Below are 23,050 nucleotides of genomic sequence, written 5' to 3'. Positions count from 1 at the left end.
ATGTATTTTCATGGATTGTTAGTAAATGAAACAATGTCTGTTGGGCATGTGGCTACAGGTAGTGGAATGTAAGAGTAGGAGTAACTATAAGAGGTAACGTTTTGAATGGGCTCTAGGCAAACTTGGCACGGCCAACACACCATGGCCAAATTGCATCAGCCAACAGTTACACTCAAATCGAAGAAATACAATCTTTAAAGAAAGGATGCCAAAGGAGGGACAAAATTAAATATGAACGACAAACATTAAAATAATGTTAAATACTCAAGTTGAATTGTTGACTTGTGCCACAATGAGTTGGCCATTGGCGTATTGTCTCGCCGCGAGCTGGCCCTGTGAGTTGGCCACGCCAAGTTGGCCATGAGAGGTTGGCCGCAGTGAGTTGTCCCACTCCATTTGGAATGTGTAGGGGTTGGTGGTGAGCAGCAGAAGTGTTTGTGTGTGTGGGGGGAAGAATGCTGTGCTTCAAAGAGAATCAGATGTTTCGTTTCAAAATGAAGAGCAGTTCAAGAAGAAAATGAATCAAGGCTGTAAGAATTGGCTTTCCGGTCAGGCCATTACTAGATCTGCATGGCTCCATTCCCCAGAATCTCATCCTTTTCTTCAACCAGATGTTCGTCCTTCTTTTTCTTCCTTCTTCCGTGCATCAGAGAGGAAGGCGATTTTAATTGCTTTTGTGGCTGAAATTGGGTATTTATGGAACATATCATGAAGCTTGCTGGGATTAAATTGGGGTCGGAGGCAGGGATTGAGAAGAATTAGTGATGTGAAAACGAGCAGGTAGAGCTATCAATGTCGCTCCTTTTGATATCAGAATTGAGCCCTGAGCTGCTGCTGCTGAAGGACGGGAAGGATTTGCATATTCAGAGCAACACATTAAACGTCAATTGTTCATTCTTAAATATAGCCCCTCGTTACCAGCTTGAGTGGCTAGCCGGTTGGAATGATTAGAATCACGCTGCAGCAGTTACGAGGAAGCTAACGTTTATTTTTACCCCATTGCTGGGGTGGGTGGATAGAGATATTATGTTTGGCGGTTGCTTTGTAGTCTTGCAATGCGGCAATAGAATTATTCCGTGGGAGGGACCCATAGCTCAGTAGGCAGAGTGTCTGCTCTGTGTGCAGGAGATCTAGTTCAACCCCTGAAGTAGACCTTCTGTTGCCCTCTGGAAGCCTGACAGCTGTGATCCTAAGACTGTGTAGGCCAAACTGAATTCATTGGGGCGGCTTTGATCATGTTACAGGTGGACTTTGGCTTACAGCCACAACCGAGCCCAAATTTCCCGCAGCGGAGCGAAACGTTTGCAAAGCGAATGGCGTCCCATTTTATCAGCCTTCTTGCCACAGTTGTTAAGTGAATCATTGCAGTTGTTAAGTCAGTAAGACGGTCGTTAAGTGAATCTGGCTCCCCCATTGGCTTTCCTCGTCACCAAAGAGGATCACATCCCCACCCCCTTCCCCGGGACTCTGCAACCATTATAAATGCGAACCAGTTGCCAAGCATCCAATCTGACCATGTGACCAAGGGGATGCGGCAACGGTCGTAAGGATGGAAAACTGTTGTAAATCACTTCTTTCAGGGCTGTTGTAACTTGGAACAGTTCCTAAATGAACGGTTGTAAGTTGAGAATGGGATTCCACCACTTCTTAAGTGGTGGAATCCCGTCAGACCCTTCTGGGAGAGGGGGCGGTCTAGAAGCACAAATAAATTGAAATTGAAATTGAAATAGACCTTCTGAAAACAAGAGAAACTCATTTGCACTATGTCAGCTTTTGGCATTATTCAGTGAAATGTCAGTTTCTCATCTCACATTTTTTTCTGTTTGAGGGAGACACAATGTTTTTCAGAGACCGCTGGCTGTCCTTGGCCTCTGAAGGGTGTGCTGGAGACGGGATCTAAAAATTAGACAAGGCTAGGGTAAAGACATTGGCAAGACAGCGAAAAAGGAACTTTGCAATGTTATGTTTACACTAAACACTGTTCCTATATTTGCTCCTCAAATTGTTCTGACCGAGACTTCCCGAGAGCATGAAGCAAACTCCTTGTTCTGACAAAAACAACTCTGCGCATGCCCACACTGGGAACAGGCTCCAGCTGCTTGTCTGCCTCACTGATGTCTGACTCTGAAGGTAGCTGATAACTGGCATACGGCTCTGGCCCCCTCTCTGCCTCCGACACAGAGCCCTCATCAGAGCCTTCCTCAGACTCCAGGACTGGTCCATGTTCCTCCCCAACCTCCTCACTGTCCGAATCTGCTTCCAGCTCCACTGGTGGACCACAACACCAAAATGGTTAATCATATTCCTTCTGTCATCTTCAAAATAATGATTGTTTGGTGGTAGATTAGTGGTTCTCTCAAATATTTATTTTGGGGAGAAGGAGCAACTGAGACTCTGCACCAGCGGTGGGTTTTCACATTTTTTTAGAACCTCTTCTGTAGGTGTGGCCAGCTTTGTGGGAGTGGCTTGCCGGCCATGTGACAGGGTGGGCGTGGCTTGCCAGCCATATGACTGGGTGGGTATGGCCAACTTGTAAAATGTGGTGAAACTCACTTAACAATGCTCTTGTTTAGCAACCAAAATGTTGGCTCAGGAACTCTGGCATTTGAAGCACACAAGTCTTAAAGCTGTCAAGCTACAAGACCCTTGCACCCCTAACCCTTTAGAAAAAAAAAACCCAGGGGTGTTCAAACTTGACAGCTTTAAGACTTGTGGACTTCAACTCCCAGAATTCCTCTTCTCGCTCTTCATCTTGATGATGTGCAGACGGACAGGAGGGGAGCTGGAACCGGTTCTAAACGGCACGGTAGATTTGTGGAACCCCTTCTATAGAAGAGGTTAGAAGTGGCAGGAACCCACCCCTGCTCTGTACCCCTTCCTATTGCATAATTTCCTTATGCTAGAACTAACTCAGATTAAATACAAGATCTGGCCAGGGGTGGGAGGTGGTTTTGTGTCCAGGTAGTCCTGAACTTGCGGCTATTTGTTTAGTGCCCATTTAAAGTTACAACAGCACTGAAAGAAGTGACTTATGACCGTTTTTCACCCTTACGACCATTACTGCATCCCTGTGGTGATGTGATCAAAATCCAGCCCCTTGGCAACTGGCATGTAGCTATGATGGTTGTGATGTCCCGGGGTCATGTGATCCTCTCTTGCGACCTTCTGACCAAGTGTGTTTCTCACTTAACAAGGGCAATGATTCACTTAGCAGGAAAGGACATAAAGTGGGGCAAAGTTCACCTAACCACCACCTTGCTTAGCTACAAAAATTTGGGGCCCAATTGTGATCGCACGTCGTGTATTGCCTGTCTTGGAGATGGCTAGACTTTAGAATAACGGGACATTGTGTCCCTTTTCATTCATCCATCAGAATAAAAGTCTGTAGAGATTCTCAGTCATCCAGGTGAAGTGGTCACCAACTGGTGATCCATGGACCACTGGTGGTCCACGAGAAAAATTTTGGGGGTCCGCAGAAAGACTATTTGCATCTTTATATTGCACTAGATACTATTTATCTTCTTAAAAATTCATATTAGTGGTCCATGGGAATTAAAATTATAAGGTTGGTGACCCCTGATCCAGGTCATGGTTGTCCCAAAGGTGCTTTTTTTTCAGGAGGCAAATTTTTTTAGAGTAGCCAAAAAAAATTTTTTTTTACGGAATATCTTCTTTAGCTCTGACAGGACAGTGGGGAATGGAAGGATTTATATTCCTTGCAGACAGCTGGGGACACAGATCAACCTCCAAGTATCCTCAAGGACCCTCTAAAAGGATGCAGATGACCAGCTGTCTGCAAGGAATGTAAATCCTTCCATTCCCCACTGTCCTGTCAGAGCAGAAGAAGCTTCTTGGATGAGAAGCAAAACGCCTTCAAAGAAAAAAAAAAGACAAAGTCCAGTTGCCTCCGGGGGGGGGGGGAAGCACCTTTGGGACATCCATCAGAATGGTTTTTCTACTCTTATACATTCCAGTTTTTTCCCCCCAGTGGAAATGCTAATCTAATTTCTCTCTTCCTGCTGTCTCCTTTTTTCTTTTTTCCTTCCAAACACACGCTCCCCCAGGTGACGAGATGTTCTGCGAGATGGTGAAATCCAACAAGTTATGCGAACGCAAACCGTTTATACAGTTTTGCTGTCGGACATGCTTATTGGCTGGCTAAGCCAGCATTTAATATCTGCCATCTGGAACTCCTCATGTGCCAGTTCCTTCCAGCAAAGTTTCCTCTCTCTTTTTTTTTTCCTTTTTTCTTTTCCACTCCTACTCCCATCCTGGTCCTAACCTTCATCTAGTCCAGCCTTGGCTTGCAACTCGGCTACTTTCCACATCGCCTGCAAGTTTGGTCCCTACAGTGTAGCCACTACAGGTACTAGATGGCTTTGCTTGCTGCACCTTTGACCGAAAACAAAATAAACAAGAAGGTCAACGGCGGCGATGTAAATCCTTCTCAGACATGTCTGCCGAGTGGAGAGCCTCAGCTTCGTGCTAGCCAACCTGTCACGTTTTGTGAAAAGAAGAATGCAGATGTACCTCCTTCCTGCATTCCCCCCCCCCAAAAAAAAAGAAAAGTGAAAGAGCCGTTTTTTCCTTCTCCCTCCGAAAACTTTTAGAATAGTTAGATTTGCATCCTCACCGCTGCGACTTCACGATGTGATACGATTCATTTCCACAAAGTTGTGCTGGAAAATAGGCACGTTTCCCCCATTGTCTTTTGATGGTCTTAAGCTTGACGGTGACCAAAGAAGGATTTTTGGAATTGGCAGGGGACATTGATCTCCTCTTAGCCCCCCCCCCCGCCGCCCGCTCTTCTTCCTGTGCACTGATCTCAACTATCAAACCCTACAAGAAAAAATCTGGTGTGTTGGCTACGACTCTGATCGACTGGATTTGAAGCCATCTCTGAAGAACAGCTGGCTAGACTCGTGACTGCAGACATAGCTACAATATTCTCTCCTTGCCCAAAATAGATCTCTTGAGCTTTGATGGATCGCTTTGCTTCTCTTACCGTATCTTGCCAGTGCAACCTTCCTGAAAATATATATATATATATATATATATATATATATGTATGTATGTATGTATGTATGTATGTATGTATGTATATATATGTATATATGTATATATATATATATATATATATATATATATATATATATATATATATATATATATATATATATATATATATATATATATATATATATATATATATAAATAAAGACAGCTCCGTGATTTCACGAGGCAAACCTTTGCAAAAGGTGCTTCACTTGGTCAGTCAAGAACGATAAACAGCCAATTCTACCAAAACCACACTGAACAAAACAACACATCTGAATGTATTCGCTATACATAAATATATATATATATATATATATATATATATATATATATATATATATATATATATATATGATATAATATAATATATATATAATAGTTTGTCATGTGGTGTTTCTATAATTGTGTTCAGATATATTTGACTATGTTGTCTTACAGATTTTTTTTAAAAAATAAATAACTTATAATGCAGTCATTGCCTTCATATAATTTTTTTAATTATTTTCTACAGGGACATAACCTTTTTTTAAAAGAAGTGTAACTTAAAGCATTGCCCTCCTTTCTAACGATATCTTTGTAAGCGTCAACAGAGTCGTTTCTTTGTATTCAGACAACCGTGGGTTTTCTTTTTCTTTTTCGTATACAGTATTAGCTGTTCCGAGCTCTCGTTTTTAATAAATTTAAAACCCTCCAGTCTGTGAAACATGAAATTGGCAGTAAAAATGTTAATCGGCAATCGGACAAAGTGAGTTTTCAAAATTTTGCGGTGGGGGAGGATGGGAAAAGGAAAAAAATAATAATAATTGGTGATGTTCATACTGCTTGAATCATGTGCTGTCAAACTGGTGGGATGAATACTGGAAACCAAGCTCGTGTTTATGATATGGCCAAACCTGGCAAAATGACAACATGAATAAAATATTTATAATTCCCATCAATTACTATGTATTTATTTCATGCTAGTAAAGTACAGTGTATTGTTTTATTAGGTGGAATGTCTTATGTCTTGTAATCGTTAGTAATATTTTAGGGAGAGACCAAAATATACATATTGGTAAGTACCCCATAGGTGCAGAACACAACTAATCTTTTTTGATTAGGCTACACATCATATCCTCTTGGTAGACAGAAATTCCACCATACAGTTTGGGGTATGTCTAATGAACCCGGTTTTGGTTGTTCTAGCTAATAAAGGAGAATATATTTGTAACTCAGGATTGAAGTGAGGGGTCCTTGGCGCTCTCTGAGTGGTGCAGTGACCTAGAGGTGGAGCTCTCGCTTCACAATCAGAAGGCTGTGAGTTCGATCCTAGGTAGCAGCAGATATTTTTCTCTGGACACAATGAATACCGTATTTTTTGGAATATAAGACGCACCAAGATTTTGAAGAGGCAAAGTTTAAAAAAAGTTTTTGCACTCTGCAGACCTCCCCAAAACAGCCCATTTTTCATCAAAAAAGGCATGCATAACCTTTAGGAGGCTTATAGAGTGCTCCAGGTGGCTGGAGGGGCAAAAGTGAGCAAAAAATGGCCCATTTTTCGCTCATTTCTGCCCTCCCCAGCACCCAGGAGCACTCTATAAGCCTCCTAAAGGCTATGCATGGCTATTTTGGTGAAGGGGGCGGGGTTTCAGGAGGCAAATAATGCTGTATTCAGTGTATAAGATGCACCCAGATTTTCAGCCTCTTTTTTGAGGGAAAAAGGTGCGTCTTTACTCCGAAAAATATGGTAAATATCAGCTGTGAGTTCTGCATTGGCGACAGGAAGGGCAAGCAGCCAGTAAACACACAGCTCCATTCAGTTGCCCCAACTCCACCCTGATGCAAGGGGTCATTAAAACACAAAAAATAATTTAAAAAAAATCCTTGGTGCTCGCTGAGCTTGGTTGTTTTCTTCCAGATGTTTCATTACCCAAACTAGGTAACACCATCCTGTGGATGATTTTACCTAATTCGGGTAATGTCTGCAAGAAAACAACCAAGTTCAGAGAGCACCAAAGGTACACACGTATTTCAAAAGGCAGAGATGAGCGAGGCAAGCCAGATTCTTTTTTGAAACAGACCATCTCTTCAGATGGAATGAGCTGTGATCCAGAAAACTTACTTGGACATTTTTCCCCCCTCTCCTAATACCAATTTCACCGTGAATAGACATGGCCCATCTTCAGTGATCCCATTAGGTCCGCTTCGGCTGTTCCCTGTCTTTCTAGTTTTAGAAATGGAAAGATTAAAAGGAGGCAGTTGCTGAACGAGAGACTTAAGCGTTATGCAGAATTCAAAACTCTGCACTGTGACATGGGATCCGTTTGTTAATCAGATCATTTACCTGCTGGCGGATTTCCTTGCTAAAGTGATGGAGAAGGAATGGGCAAGAACAGAAAAAGGAGACAGTTAAACTTTTATCTTGTGACCTCTTGATATTTCCTTCACATAGATAAAATAAGAGAGTTGGAAGGGACCCTGGAGGTCGTCAAGTCCAACCCCCTGTTTAGGCAGGAAACCCCATACTCGTGATGGTGAACCTATGGCACATGTGCCCAAAGTGCCCAAAGCCATGTCACCTGGCACGTGTGGTGTCGCCCGTTCCTCTTACAGGTTTTGGTGGCATTTGCACAGGTGACAATCAGCAATGTGGACTTCAACTCCCAGAATTCCTCCTCTCGCTCTTCATCTTGATGATGTGCAGACGGGCAGGGGGAGAGAGATGGAACCGGTTTTAAACAGAACGGTAGATTTGTGGAACCTCTTCTATAGAAGAGGGTAGAACTGGCAGGAACCCACCCCTGCTCAAGACTTAACCGGTAACTCAATATTTAAATCATAACATTTTTTTTTCAAACCTTTGTGGACCCCGTGACAACATCACAGCTCCCCAGAGGACCATAGGTTGAGAACCATTAGTTTAGGCAAAAAAAAAAAACCCCACCCCACAGTTGTAGGTAAGCATGATATAGGACTCTGCTTGTAGGAAATTGTGTGTGCGCGCACATCTGCAGAGTCCCAAAACTCCAGTAGGGAAATGACTAGATTAGTGATTATGAAGTTAATTTGCTCTGTGACTCATCCCTGTAACACTTTAGAATAGAACGTCCTCAAAATGTTTAATTCTTCAGCATCCTCCAGTTCCTGCCAGCAGGAATGTGGAAAGAAATGTCAGCATGCAATAAGCAAATAACACAGGGGTAAAGTTTAAGTGGGTCCTGTCTTTAACTCCTGAGTAAATCCCCGTGCCTAGCTCTAATGAATAAAGAAACTGAATTGTATAACGGTTCTTACCGCGTTTTCCCGAAAATAAAAACAGGGTCTTATTTCCTTTTAACCTTTTCTTTGGACCTTTCTTTTGAAATAAGTGCTTGGCCTTATTTTCAGGGAGGTCTTATTCTTTTTGAGGTGAAGGAAGCGGTGAGCATGGTCACCTCATGGCTGCTGCTGTGTTGTACATTGCTGCAGCCATTAGCGTGATAGAAGGGGTGCGATGGCTAGGGTTGAGGGAGCGGCCATTAAATAAGGGCATGTGGGGTACATGGGGCATGTTCCCCCCTTCCTTTCCCCCCCTCGCCTCCTCACCTCGTGTTGTATGCGCAGCAAGCAACCAGAAGAAATGGCGGGGACCAGCTGCGCATGCATTTAAATATTTTCAGGGAGGGCTTATTTTGGGGGGAGGGCTTATTTTAGCGCATGCGCTCAAAAACCTGATTGGGCTTATTATTCGGGGAGGTTCTTATTTTCGGGGAAACAGGATACCAGAGCAATCGCAGACACCTACTCTGTTCAGAGTAAACCCATTAAATTTACAGGGATTTTCTCCCTGGTAAAATGGAAGCAGCAACTTTCCCCAGTCGGCGCAGTTTTTTTGAGTGGTGACCGCAGAGAATTAAACAAAAGGTTTAATTTAGCCGAAGCATCAGCTGACCTCTGAAGCAATAAAATGACATTTAAACTCTCTCTCGAAGCCCTGGAAGCAAACACCTGCTCCGAAATGGTGAGTCAGGCTGCAATAGTCAGCGAAAGGTGGTCTGGAAAGAACGGACGAACTCTTTCCCGGGGCTCAGTGTGTTGTGCAAACATGGCCTCTGGCTTAGCCTAATGTTTAGTTTATAACAGTCTGAAAAGTAAAGGATGGTTCAGTACATTCGGTGAACTTGCAAATTGCCTAATAGAATCTGGGCTGTGTTGAATGATTGATGCCACATGTTTTGGACTCTAAATCTTTGGCATCCTGTGCATTTTTCAGCACTCTCCTATTTGATTATGCTACTCCCAGTATAAGGCAAATGGAAGAATTCTCCTTGTTTACTCAAAAGTAAATGCTGCATTCAACAGCCCTTCCTCCTTGCTTTGTGCAGATATTTCTCGACTTACAACAACAGTTCCTTTAGTGAATTTTTGAAGTTACAATGGGCACTGAAAAACGTGGCTTATGACCATTTTTCACACAACTGTTGGAAGAAATGACCACTTGGGTTCGGTTCCAAATGGGAAGAAAGACACTGGAAACATGGAGGCTGCTTTGAAAGATGTTTTTTAACAGTGGACCACATAGTTTGAGATCCTGAAGGAAAAAGGGAAGAGATGCTGAGAGTGCCCTGGTTTTATGCCCTCTCTGGGCTTTTGAATTTGAGCTTATCTTCTGATTGGTTGTCAGACTCCCTTGGGCCACGCAGGGGCAACTCTTTAGGCTGAGTCCCAGGCTTGGTTGAGCCTTGCTGGATAATGTAATCTTCCCAGATGCCATGTGTTGAGATGGGTAGAAGGCTAATCCTATCAAGTCCTGAGGGCCATGTCTTAATCCCATCACCCTGGAGCTGAAGTGGGGGCAGGGAGCTGCAGGAAGTTGTTTTGTCTTTAAAACTTGTTTTTCCTTTTCCCATCCAGCAAAACATAATATTCTGCTTTTTTAAATATTTCCTAGAATATTTCATTCTTCTAGGAGAGGTGCTAACTTCCTACACGACCCTTCTAGCATCCCCATAGGGATGTGATCAAAATTCAGCTGCTTGGCATCTAACTCGTATTTATGACCGCTGCAATATCCTGGGGTTTATGCGATCAGCTTTTGCGACTTTCCGATAAGGAAAGCCAATGGGGAATCCAAATTCGCTTAAGAACCACGTTACTAATTTAATATCCGCAGTGATTCACTTAACAATAGTGGCCAGAAAGATCATAAAATGGGGTAAAACTCACTTTACAAATGTCTCACTTAACAACAGAAATTTTGGGCTCAATTGTGGCCGTAGGCCAAGGACTAACTGCATGAGGATTCTCGTTAAATGTATTCATCGTGGCTTGGAGATAGAAATTCAAGGCCAAACTTGATTTAATTTGAGGGGATTTGAAAAGGAGGAAAACAGCAGTGCTGGCAAAAATTGGTAGATGCCAGTGGAATAATCAATCCTTGGAAATGAGCCACGTCCCTCGCTTTCCACGAGTTAATCAAATATCATGTATTATATGCCTCCCGGATATTTGTTAGGCCTCTCCTTTTAAAAGTTCCTATTGTATTGACTTTTCTCATGCATGGTTATTTATGAAATATGATATTATGAAAATAGGAGTATAAATTTGTGTAATAAATAATACATAAACAAACTGGTTGATTGATAGGACCGAGGAAGCACATTTAAAAAAAAAAATCAATTTTGGGTGGAGTATGGCACACAAGTTGGTGTTTTCATAATCATTTATTTCTTGGCAAAAGCTGACTCAGGCATCACCAAAAATTGTGTTGTTTTTTTAACCAGATTATCTATACATCTGCATCTATTTATCTTATATCCACCTATCTATCACCTCTGGATGTGTAAAACATTTTTCTTGTTCCGTATGCAGTTTCTGATGAAGTAGACACTTGGCATAAATTTCTCTGATGTTAGTGTGCCACCTCGTGGTCTCCAGTGACAGGGGCATAAGATTTAAAACCAGTTGTTGCAGTTCAGAAAGTGCCCAAGGAAGGAGAAAATATTAATTGTACTGACATATAGCATTTAAACATAACACACACACACAGAAAGAGAGAGAGAGAGAGAGAGAGAGAGAGAGAGAGAAAGAGAGAGAGAGAGAGAGAGAGAGAGAGAATATTGCCCTAAACCAGAAACAGTGGATGAACTTTCAACATTTGACAAACCTAAAAAAACAACATTAGAAATGTCAGATCAATCCATTTTCCTCCAGTAGTAATGCAATACATCTTTAAAATAAAAATCATCAGCATTGCATACATACATACATACATACATACATACATACATACATACATACATACATACATACATACATACATAAAGCACCAGCAATAATGCCTGTGGTATGTCAGCAATATTTATATACAGTAACTGTAATGTTTATCTTTTAAAAAATCATGGGGAGGGGACATATGAACACTGGGAAAGCAAAGACATTATACCGTTACACAAAACACACACCCAAGATTTCCAACAATTGTTTGCATTTTATATTGTAATAACTTTTAGTTATTTCTAGGTACGTTAAGACTCCTTTCACATTTATTTACTTCAATAAAATGTATTTCTCTTATTTGATGTTCAATACCATATGAACCATTTCAGAAGATGGGATAGCGTGTGTGTGTGTGTGTGTGTGTGTGTGTGTGATTTTCCGGATGCTTTGGTTGTCCATTCCTATCGGACCTGCTTCCTTCCACCGAACTGCCGACTTATCTGATCAACAAACTCAGCATCTTAGCCCTGAGCCACCTTTTATCAATATTTGTTAAAAATTAAAATTGATGCATTTGTAGAATATTTATTTATTGAATCATGTAAAAACAATGTTAATACCAGTAACATATTTTTCATGAGGAACACTTTTTCTTTTGCAAATGAAAAATAATGAGAAGTGTGATGTTGATTTTGCAAGTATCTTGATTGGGAGCTGCCAATCGGTGGCTAATTAAATGTTTTAAGTAAATACAATTTTCAATATTTGGCAAATCATTTTAATGTTGCAGACCTTCCAGAGGGTCTTGGAGGGGTCATTGTTGAAACACTAATTAAATCCTCATTGGTCTTATTAAGGCATCTTCTGTGAGCAGAGCAATGGTGCTTTGCCACCTATGGATGTCTATTATATTTATATGTTATATTTGTATTTATATTAACGTTTATATTTATTTAACATTTATTGAGAGGGGGGGGTCACAACGTTGTAACTCAAAGGCAACTCCAAGCCCCTCCTCTTGAAAGGAGGAGGGCCTTCCACTCCGACAGCGTCGCGCGTTACCATGGTTACGGAGCAATCCCTGCGCAAAAACCTTTGGCGCTCGATTGCTCGGCTTTCGGCTTTGGCCGCTCGGCTCTGCGGACTGCGTCAAGTACGGCCGTGACGCATGCGCACTCCAGTCAAGCCCTTTTTGGCGGTGGTGCGCTCTCTGCGGAAGCCGCCGAAGAGAGGCAAAGATGGTGAAGCTGACGGCGGAGCTCATCGAGCAGGCGGCGCAGTACACCAGCGCCGTGCGAGACCGGGAGCTCGACCTCCGTGGTGAGAAGCCTTGGGGCGGGTGTGTGTGTTCTGCCTCCCCGGGCCGAGCTTAATTCTGTCCAACGTAGTAGGCCCCGGGCTCCTAAGCGCCCTGGGCAAAGCGTTTTCCGAACGGGATGGTGGCCCGCGAGGGACTCATTTGACTAAAAGGCGTTTATGGAATGCTAGGGAACAGGGGAGGCTCTATGACTGTACTCGATGCACGTTTTAAGGTTCCCCCCCTGGGATAAACCCAGGACTGATGTGAATGGCTCCACTTCCGGTCCTCTGCCCCTGGGGACCATCTTGACACCCAAACCTGTTTCTCACCGTCTGTTCCATTTTGGTGTGACCTGCAAGGATCTGGCATGGCTACTTGGGCAGCAGCAGCAGCAGCCTTGATTCTGATGCACGAACAGGCAAAAGAGCAGGATTGGGTCCCAAAGGATTGGGTTCTTGGAGCGAGAGGGGAGGGGGGGGAGGAGAGAATTTAGATATATAATTTAGATAGCGATAAATGTGGAATTTAGATAGAGATACAGAATTTTGATAGATATAGAATTTAGATAGATAGATAGATAGATATAAAATTTAGATAGCGATAGATATAGAATTTAGAGATATAGAATTTAGATACATATAGAATTAGATATAGAATTTAGATAGCGATATAGAATTTAGATAAGATATAGATATAGAGTTTAGATAGCGATAAATATAGAATTTAAATAGAGATATAGAATTTTGATAGATATAGAATTTAGATAGATAGATATAAAATTTAGATAGTGATAGATATAGAATTTAGAGATATAGAATTTAGATACATATAGAATTAGATATAGAATTTAGATAGCGATATAGAATTTAGATAAGATATAGATATAGAGTTTAGATAGCGATAAATATAGAATTTAAATAGAGATATAGAATTTTGATAGATATAGAATTTAGATAGATAGATATAAAATTAGATAGCGATATAGAATTTAGAGATATAGAATTTAGATACAGACAGACAGATAGATAGATAGATAGATAGATAGATAGATAAATAGATAGATGATATACATTTATTCGTTTATAGAATTTATATAGCTTTTATCAGAGCTTGCTGCCATTCACTCTGGCAGACTCCCAGCTTCTCTTCTGAATGTACTCCATTTGGCCAGGCCTTGTCAAATTTGTTATAAGAAGTGCAGCAATGATAATTTGATGTTAAATGTTATCAGATGCATATTCAGAAAAATGTGTTTTTATATTTTTGTACTATTCTGTTTTTTATCAGGTTACAAGATTCCTGTAATAGAGAATTTGGGTGCCACGTTGGACCAGTTCGATACTATTGATTTCTCCGACAATGAGATTCGGAAATTGGACGGTTTTCCACTGCTGAGGAGATTGAAAACATTGCTGATGAATAACAACAGATTAAGGTGAGTGTGTTTTCAGCCACAATTTTGAGGTCTGGAGTTTATCTTCTTTAGATTAAATGTAAATTCTAGATTGATCTTTATTTCTGTTGCATGCCTTAATGCAAATATAAAAGCAAATGATGCTTGGTAAAGAAATTATCTTCTACCAGATTTAATTTATTTGATTTTCTCTTTATCCTCTTCTTTTTTTTAGCCGAATAGGTGAAGGACTTGAACAGTCTTTGCCAAATCTCACTGAACTCATACTTATCAACAATAACATCTTGGAATTGGTAAGTCAAATAAAGGAAATACGTATCTCTTTGTAAGTACTAGGGTGACCTAGAGTTTGAGATTTATGTTCATTTTTCTTCTCAGTACTTAAATATCCTTAAAAATTGTGGACACTTTAGTTGGGCATGCATAAAACTGTGGGTATTTGTATGGTAGTTTCTAGGTGAATGTCTGCATTATACTAAGCCAAACCATAAACTATAGATTGCAAGAATATTGGCTGGATTTATAAATAGCTGTAAGCCAAAACCAAAATACAACCTTTTTAAACACCATCTAAGCTGAATTTTAGGTGGCTCAGTCGCTAAGACACTGAACTTGTTGATCAGAAAGGTTGGCAGTTCAGCGGTTTGAATCCCTAGCGCCACGAAACGGAGTGAGCTTCTGTTATTTGTCCCATATTTTGCCAACCTAGCAGTTTGAAAGCACATAAAAATGCAATCTTCCCACTTTGGTGGGAAGATAACAGTGCTCTGTGCGCCTTTGGCTTTTAGTCATGCTGGCTCTTCAGCTTTGAAACGGAGATGAGCAGTGCTCCTAGAGTTGGGAACGACTAGCACATATGTGCGAGGGGAACCCTTACCTTTAATCTGAATTACATGGTTAAATGTTCTAATGGTTTTCTTTCATTCTCTTTTCTTCTAATCAAAAGTACATGGGATCTGCTATTTACATATGACTTTTTCTAATAAAGGGAGAAAGAGGAAGTTTTATGTTTCATTTTTCTTAGTTTTAGTATTACAACATTGGTTGAAATAGTCTTAAATATGTGTTATTAATATAAACAGCAGAAGACAAATTTTCAGGGAAGCAGGATTGAGGAAAGCAATTTCAGTTCCCACTGAAATTCGAAGTTTACAGTATTCCCCTCTTGGGGAAACTGAAAGACAGGTCTTATTCTCTAAATGTAGTTTGACAGAAACACAGGTAAACAGCGCCGTTTCGTGTTTCTCTAATTTCAATCCATGTGCCTTGTTCTTGCTTGTGAATGGCTTATTCCAATCTGCAGAACATCATTGACCTTACAACGCATAATCCTGGGAAGCTTTTCCTCATGTAATCTCCAAAAGGTCATTGGTTTCTTCCTTCTGGAAGAAAAAGTGAATGCCTTTCTCTAGTTCAGAAAGAATGCTATGCATCAAGCAGGCCAGATGTTTGCAGCCTAGGCATTTTAAACTCTACAGTTCAGAAAGAGTAACAAACATGAAGCAAAGTTTATAAACATTGCTTCATGTTGTTTATAAACCTTGCTTCGTGTTGTTAAGTTTCCTGGACTGTAGAGTTTAAAATGCCAACGCTGCAAACATCTGGCCTGCTTGATGCACAGTATTCTTTCTGAACTAGTGTGTGAATTCACATTGTGAATACTAGTCCTGAACTTTCTTAACTGCATGCATGACATATGCTTGCTCTGTACTAAATCTTTCATTTCTTGATGGAAACAGTGCCCAATGTACACAACGTGCTTTAAAATTAACCAAATGTCTTATGTTTTTACCTTTCTTAGGGTGATCTTGATCCTTTGGCAACTATCAAATCCCTAACTTATCTGAGGTACAAAATCTTTCTTTTTAAGCAACAGTTTCTGATTTGTTAAAAAAAATGAGGACGCTGTCACTTAAAAAAGCAAATGCATATATTCACTTACCGGATTTATATTCCACTTTATTTTGTACAACTAAAGGTAGGATTCATAACACCTCATATTTTCTTTGTAACCACTTCTTCTCTGTGAAGAAGATTGGACTAAGGCAGGGGTGTCAAACTCACGTTGTCACGGCATTGTCACATGACATTGCTGAACCCCGGCGTGGTCAGTGCGTGACACATCCGGCCCTTGGGCCGCACGTTTCACAGCCCTGGACTAAGAGAAAAGGACTGATCCAATGCCACCCAGCTGGCTTTTATGCTAGAAAAAGTCAGGTGGTTTTTATGATAGCATAAAAGCCAGCTGGGTGGCATTGGATCAGTCCTTTTCTCAATAAAGACTATGATCATACATGGTGAAGAAAATGCAAAAAAAATTCACACAGTTGTCACTTGTTCACTTTTCATTACATTTTAGATTTAAGTGGGTTTGCGGTGATCATAAAAGGCCAGAATGCAATTTATCAGTATTAGAACGAGGCATTTTGATACATAATATATAATGTTAATCAAGTCATATAGGTTAAACTTCCTGGTATGTATTTGAAAAGCCATTTCTATATGCAATTGTCGTGTCAACAAAACACAAGAATTCTTCTTGATATAATAGCAGGTTCTTTTGCCCATGAAAATTTAGAACAACCTAAAGGTTTTTTTTTTAAATCTGCAATCACTCATTAGCTGATTGGTGTTGCAAACGTTTTATCTTACCAAAGAAGTGTTATTCCTTTTTCTTTTGGTAATTAGTTTATTGTAATAATTCAAATGTGCATTCCTCTGATCTCTGGTTTCACATTTTATCTTCTAGTGTGTTTCTCTCATTGGTTTCTGTGTTTAAATGGTGTAAACCAGGGGTCGGCAGCCTGCGGCTCTGGAGCCACATGTGGCTCTTTTATCTCTCTGCTGCTGCTGCCTGTCATCAGTCGGCTCTAAAATTTTGAGAGGAGTTTCTGGTTGAGGGGGCGGGGGGAAAGCATAGTGCGCCAGGAGGAGAGACTATCGCAAGAGGTGGGTTATCCGGTCAGCACCACAATTGATAGGGCTTTCGGTTAGCACATGTAGAGGAAAAAGGATGCCGCGCTAGGAGGAGACTATGGTGGGGGAACTGGACAATCAGTCAGCTCCAGAATTGAACGGGGGGCTTCCAGTTAGGACCTTTGTGGCTCTTTGAGTGTTTCAGGTTGCCGACCCCTGGTCTAAACACATTTTTCTTTTTGGAATTATATGAATATCTTCCCTTTTTCCTTTTTAGTGTTTTGAGGAATCCTGTGACAAATAAGAAGCATTATAGGCTATATATCATCCACAAGGTTCCACAGGTCAGAGTGCTGGATTTCCAAAAAGTGAAATTAAAAGTAAGTCCTCTGGCACTGTTGAAGTATTGTTTCCTGACAAGTATATTCAATTACATCATTTTGAGTTTTTCTCTCTAACTTAATTTTCCGGGTTAGCATTTTGATTACGGCTCGATTTTTTGCAACTGTAATTTGAAATTCAGTCTTGCGGTATGGTTATGTTATGGAAATATACCATAAATGCAGTAATAAGGCCGGGAGTTTTAAAATGTATACTCGGGTTCCGAATTTAAAAAATTAAGATAAAACTAGGAGTTTTGGTGCTGTGTGTGTCCAGTATATGACAGACTGAATGAAAATTCAGAGTTCATTTAAAAAATGTTTTCTGTACTTTTAAATTACCCACATTTGGAATAATTCATACATACTTGGTTATTCCTTCTTAGATGGTTGGAGAAAGAAAGTCACTCTCAGAGCGGCATCTAAGCTAAATGTAATTTCCCGTAGGACACAGAAGTTCATATGTCACCTCTGACAGAAGCACATCCCTTTTTAAAATAGAAATATCCAACAAAGTGTGCAACTTTGGGGGAAGAATTCGAAACTGAAATCAGTAATGTCAACGTGTGTGCACACATTTATATATATGTATTTGTGTTACAACCCCTGGTATGCCCAAATCCCAGTAAGGGTATGGCTAGCTGATGAGAGCTAAATAGCTTGAAATAGATCTATACTAGTCTCCCTTTATTTATTTATCAGCACAAATACAACACATTTATATATATATATGTCTATATACCGTGTTTCCCTGAAAATAAGACAGAGTCTTATTTTCTTTTGAAATAATAAGTGTTTGGCCTTATTTACGGGGAGGTCTTATTATTTTTGAGGTGCAGGAGGTGACGAGCGTGGCGACCTCATGGCTTCTGCCGTGTTGCAATATTTTCAGTGAGAGCTTATTTTGGGGGGAGGGTTTATTTTAGCGTATGAGCTCAAAAGTCCGATTGGCCTTATTATCCGGGAAGGTCTTATTTTTGGGGCAAACGGGTATTCGTTATTAGCTTACCCTGCAAATTTATTTGGGGGAAAACCATGCACAGGAGGCTTGTTTCTGTTGATGTTGCATTAACTTTGTGTGTGTGTGTGTGGTGTTGCTGTAGGAGCGTCAGGAGGCAGAGAAAATGTTCAAGGGCAAGCAGGGTGCACAGCTTGCAAAGGATATTGCCAGGAGAGCCAAAACGTAAGATACGGATAACCACTTTAAAACTCTTCAGAAACGCCACAGGCAAATGGGAAAAATAAGAAAGGAAAAAAAATAAGAAGCAGTAGCTGTCACTAATTAGCAGTGCATTGCTTCATATACATTGGCAGAAACAATATGATTATTATTTTATTTTTTGGTCACCAACCTGGTGGTTCAAAATTCAAGTTGGCAGCTGAACCTTCACACAGCATTTACGGTTTTGCTTGGGACAGTGTTAAAATGGGGTGGGGGGTGGGGTTAGGGAATGCTTTCCTGCTGGTGTTTCTGAAAGAGCTATTCTTTGATTATATCAGTTTGTTAACAAAGATAAGATACTACACTTGATTGAAATCTGGGCTTCCCCGAGCTTCTCTTGGGAAGTTCGAGAAGCAGATGAAGGCCTTTTCAAATTGAACCCTACGTGTCTTTTTTTCTTCTTCTTCAGTTTTAACCCAGGTGCTGGTTTGCCTACTGATAAAAAGAAAGCTGGACCCTCCCCAGGAGATGTAGAGGCTATAAAGGTAATTTTTTTCAGACCCCCATAAAAGGAGAAGCTCAAATCAAGAAACTCACTGGTCACTGGTCAAATCTAGCCAAATATTTGATATGGAACTACATCATCATCATCATTTAACAACCCCATAATCCCTTGCGGGGTGGAGAATGGCGCTAGCAGAGTGTTTACTGGCTGGATGCCCTTCTTGTTGCCAATGTGGAGTTTTGTTCAGCAGACATATTCTCATTGTGCCCAGAGAGAGAAATATCTGCCTCTACCTAGGATCGAGCTCACAGCCTCCTGATTGTGAGGCGAGAACTCCACCTCTAAGCCACCGTACTACTCCTTGATACGGAAGTACATGCTGCTGTTAATTCCCAGAACTCTGTTTGATTGCAGTTGTTGTGTAAGCTTGCTTTTGCTATTGCCATGGATTGTATGGCTTTCTCTTTGTTTTGCAGCTGACAAATACAGATTACTTTAAAAATTCACAGCTGAGTTGTTACTGAAAATATCCTTTGAGCAAACCGTTTGACTATTCCTTAGCCTTTAACTTTTAATTGACACGAGTGACTTTGGATGTTTCTTTTCCAGAATGCCATCGCAAACGCCTCGACTCTAGCCGAAGTGGAGAGGCTGAAAGGCTTGCTGCAGGCTGGTCAAATACCTGGCAGGGACCGTAAAACTGGTAAGAAATATTCAGCCTTCTAACATTTGGAAAACAGAGCTGACAAGTTTCCTTTGAAAGAACAGATGAGGTTTTTTTACAGTTTCTAGGACAGGGGTGTCAAACTCGTGGCCCGAGGGCCAAATGCTTCACGTGCTGGCCACACCCATCGCCAGTTTAGCAAAGAGGAAAAGGTGTCATATATGCGAAATATCACTCATGCATCATCACAAAATCTCCAGAACTGTAAAGCCTACAAACTTGAAATGTGGCACATATGTTCCTCTTGGCTTCTAGGTGCCTGCCTAAAAAGGATTTTTCTAAATGACCATCAGATCATTAGTATTTCTTATAGTAGTATTAACACTCTCTGATGCTAAGGAGTTAGATGTTCCACTCTCCCTCCCTAATTGAAAAGAACTCTGCTCCAACTGCCACTTGGGAATGGGCATTGCCAGCACATAACTCATCTGGCCTGCGGGCTGGGAGTTTAGACATTCTACTCCCCCTCCCCACCTGAAAATGATGATAAGGAGTTAGACTGAGGGAAAGATGGAGATAAGATAGAAGAGGCCTCTGTGGGGCAAGCCTGAGGAAGAGAAAGGGATAGAGGATCAATGGGGCCAACCTTAGGGAAAGAAGGGGATAAGATAGGAGAGGTCTCTGTGGGGCAAGACTTGGGGGGGGGGGGCTACAGAATGTGGTAATGTATCCTTACTTGCCATTGGAGAGAACAAAGGCCAGTATTTGTAAGAAAGTTGATAAATTAGAATGAACTTAAATCTTTCCAAATGAAAAAAAAACTTATTCAGTACAACTGTTTCTTTGGTAAGAATTGGATCTGTCACATCTCTGTTTGACAGAAATAAATTGTATGTGTATTTTTCCTTTAATTAGGTCCTTCCGATGAGGCTGTGGAAGAGATGGAGGAAGATACTGTTGCCAATGGATCTTAATTATTTTTTTACATCTTGGATAATCTACAGTGTACTATTGTTTGGGTTTTTTTCTTTCTGGATTATGTTTTTTGTTGTGTTAAGAAGCAACTACGAAAATACGCAAATTGTAGTTTGTAAATTTTATACTGTACATTTGCAGTTAAATAAAGCTGCATTTTTTTTGAACTGGATCCTACCATGATGTGAACTTTTTACCATGTTTAAACTACGTTCAACTGGATTAATACCCGAATAAACTAGCAGTACTAGATCTGTTGGGGTCTCCCAGCTAAATCTGCTCTTAGGTTCTGCTTTATTGTGCTGTTCCGTCACAAGTGGCAACCTCAGTTTGGCAATTTGTTTAATCAGATTTACAGACTTGCACTCAAATAAGATTTCATTAAGTGCCGATTGAAAGTAGCAAAAAAGCAAAATGAAAAATGTACTGAGCAAAAAGAAAAGCAGATTAGTTACTGCGCAAAGCAAATTGAGTATATATCTGGTGAAAATTACATTAGTTGGCAGGGTTAAAGCACCAATAATAAAATAAGTGGATTGTGACACCCAAGTTGCTGGAGTTGGAATGCCATGCAGATTAAAAGGAATCGTGATTGATTCTTGAATTGACCATCATTGATTCTCCATTCTCTATCAAATGGTGAAATAGACCTGTTTTACTTTTTCCTGATTTTTTAAAAAGCTTGTCATGATAAACCAAATAACAAGGTCCATATGCCTGGATTTGTTTTGTCAGTGGTATTATGAAAGTAACTTTCAATCTGCCTCTTGGGACAATATCTAATTGGAAGAGCACCCAGGAACTGAAATATCTGTCCTTGAAGCCCCTTGCTAGTTGGTCAGAAGTGGTGTATTATTTCTACAAATGTGAATATCATGTCTGAGGGACATCTTGGTGTTAAAATCTAATGAAATCAAGAGACTGCTATGCTTTGAATCTAGACAGGCTTGTTGCTGTTGTTAGTCGCGAAGTTGTGTCCGACCCATTGCCACCCCATGGACAACGTTCCTCCAGGCCTTCCTGTCCTCTACCAACCCTGGAGTCCATTTAACTCACGTCGACTGCTTCAGTGACTCCATCCAGCCACCTCGTTCTCTTCTTCTTTTGCCCTCCATCTTTCCCAGCATGCGACTCTTCTCCAGTGAGTCCTTCCTTCTCATTAGGTGGCCAAAGGATTTGAATTTCATCTTCAGGATCTGGCCTTCTAAAGAACAGTCAGGGTTGATCTCCTCTAGGACTGACCGGTTGGATTGCCTTGCAGCCCAAGGGACTCGCAGGAGTCTTCTCTAGCACCACAGTTCAAAGGCCTCCATTCTTTGGTGCTCAGCCTTTCTTATGGTCCAACTTTCAAAGCCATCCATTGCAACTGGGAAAACCATAGCCTTGACTATACACCCTTTTGTTGGCAGGGTGATGTCGTTGCTTTTTAATATGCTGTCTAGATTTGCCATTGCTTTCCTCCCCAGCAGCAAGCATCTTTTAATTTCTTGGCTGTTAGGATATCTTAAATATGCATTTGTGCTGTGGGATTGACAGGATCTAGGGATCAGGTGCAATACAGGTAGCCCTCGATTTATGACCATAACTGAGCCGGAAATTTATGTTGCTCAGTGAAACCTTGGTTAAGTGAGTTTTGGCCCATTTTGCGACCTTTCTTGCCACAGTGGTTAAGTGAATCATTGCAGCGGGACAAGTGAGTTATCCGGTTGATCCGGTCAGTCGATCCTGCACGCTCAGTTATAGAGAAGTTCAAAGCATACTCGGCTTATTTATATTTGCATATATAGGTAGTCTTTGACTTGCAACATTTCATTTAGTGACTGTTACAGCGGCGCTGAAAAAAAGTGACAACTTTTTCCCAGTTATGACCTTTCCAACATCCCCATGGTCATGTGATCAAACTTCAGATGCTTGGCAACTGATTCATACTAAAGGACCATTGCTGTGCCCCAAGGTTATGTGATCATCTTTTGCAACCTTCTGACAAGCAAAGTCAACGGGGGAAGCCCGATTCACTTTAACAACTGGCTTACTGGTTTATCAACTGCAGTGATTCACTTAACAACTAAGGCAAGAAAGGTTATAAAACAGGGCAAAATTTGTTTAACAAATGCCTCACTCACAAATTTTGAGCTCCATTGGGGTCATAAGCCAATTGCATTATACAATACAATAGTAGAGTTGGAAGGGACCTTGGAGGTCTTCTAGTCCAACCCCCTGCCTAGGCAGGAAACCCTATTATGTGTTTGTATGTGTGTGGGAAATAGATGTTAAGATGGATGGACTGATAGATGATGGATGGATGGATAGGTAGATGATAGATAGATAACATGGATGGATAGATATAGATGATAGATAGATAGATGATAGATAGATAGATAGATAGATAGATAGATGATAGATAGATAGATGATAAGTTAGATAATGGATAGATAGGTAGATGATGGATGGATGGATAGAGAATGGATGGATAGGTAGCTTATATATGTATATATATAA

At 40.8% G+C, this 23,050-nt stretch overlaps 2 protein-coding genes across 2 annotated transcripts in view; both read left to right on the top strand.

Moving 5' to 3' along the window:
• Positions 1-5,035, top strand: part of PCSK6 (proprotein convertase subtilisin/kexin type 6) — a 116,218-nt gene extending 111,183 nt beyond the window's left edge. Inside the window, exon 21 of the mRNA XM_081964814.1 lies at positions 4,065-5,035. Coding sequence (XP_081820940.1) covers positions 4,065-4,162 — 98 coding nt within the window. The 3' untranslated portion in view covers positions 4,163-5,035. The remainder of the gene's footprint in view (positions 1-4,064) is intronic.
• Positions 5,036-12,422: 7,387 nt separating this feature from the next.
• SNRPA1 (small nuclear ribonucleoprotein polypeptide A') lies at positions 12,423-20,723 on the top strand. The gene is made up of 9 exons (XM_081965043.1): positions 12,423-12,555; positions 13,823-13,970; positions 14,164-14,242; positions 15,751-15,797; positions 17,143-17,245; positions 18,349-18,428; positions 18,877-18,952; positions 19,522-19,615; positions 20,492-20,723. The coding sequence occupies exons 1-9, from the start codon at positions 12,474-12,476 to the stop codon at positions 20,548-20,550; spliced, it is 768 nt and encodes a 255-aa protein (XP_081821169.1). The 5' UTR covers positions 12,423-12,473; the 3' UTR covers positions 20,551-20,723.
• Positions 20,724-23,050: the final 2,327 nt, after the last annotated feature.

The sequence above is a fragment of the Natrix helvetica genome (genome assembly GCF_964273705.1).
Source record: "Natrix helvetica genome assembly, chromosome: 12".
NCBI classification, from domain to species: Eukaryota; Metazoa; Chordata; class Lepidosauria; order Squamata; family Natricidae; genus Natrix; species Natrix helvetica.
This window is presented reverse-complemented; position numbering and strand designations above follow the sequence as displayed.

Excerpts from the sequence above, each read along its gene's own strand:
- SNRPA1 (XM_081965043.1), top strand. The coding sequence starts at position 12,474 with ATGGTGAAGCTGACGGCGGAGCTCATCGAGCAGGCGGCGCAGTACACC. Across the intron at positions 18,429-18,876 it reads ATTGCCAGGAGAGCCAAAAC|TTTTAACCCAGGTGCTGGTT; the intron begins GTAAGATACGGA and ends CTTCTTCTTCAG. Across the intron at positions 18,953-19,521 it reads GAGATGTAGAGGCTATAAAG|AATGCCATCGCAAACGCCTC; the intron begins GTAATTTTTTTC and ends TTTCTTTTCCAG.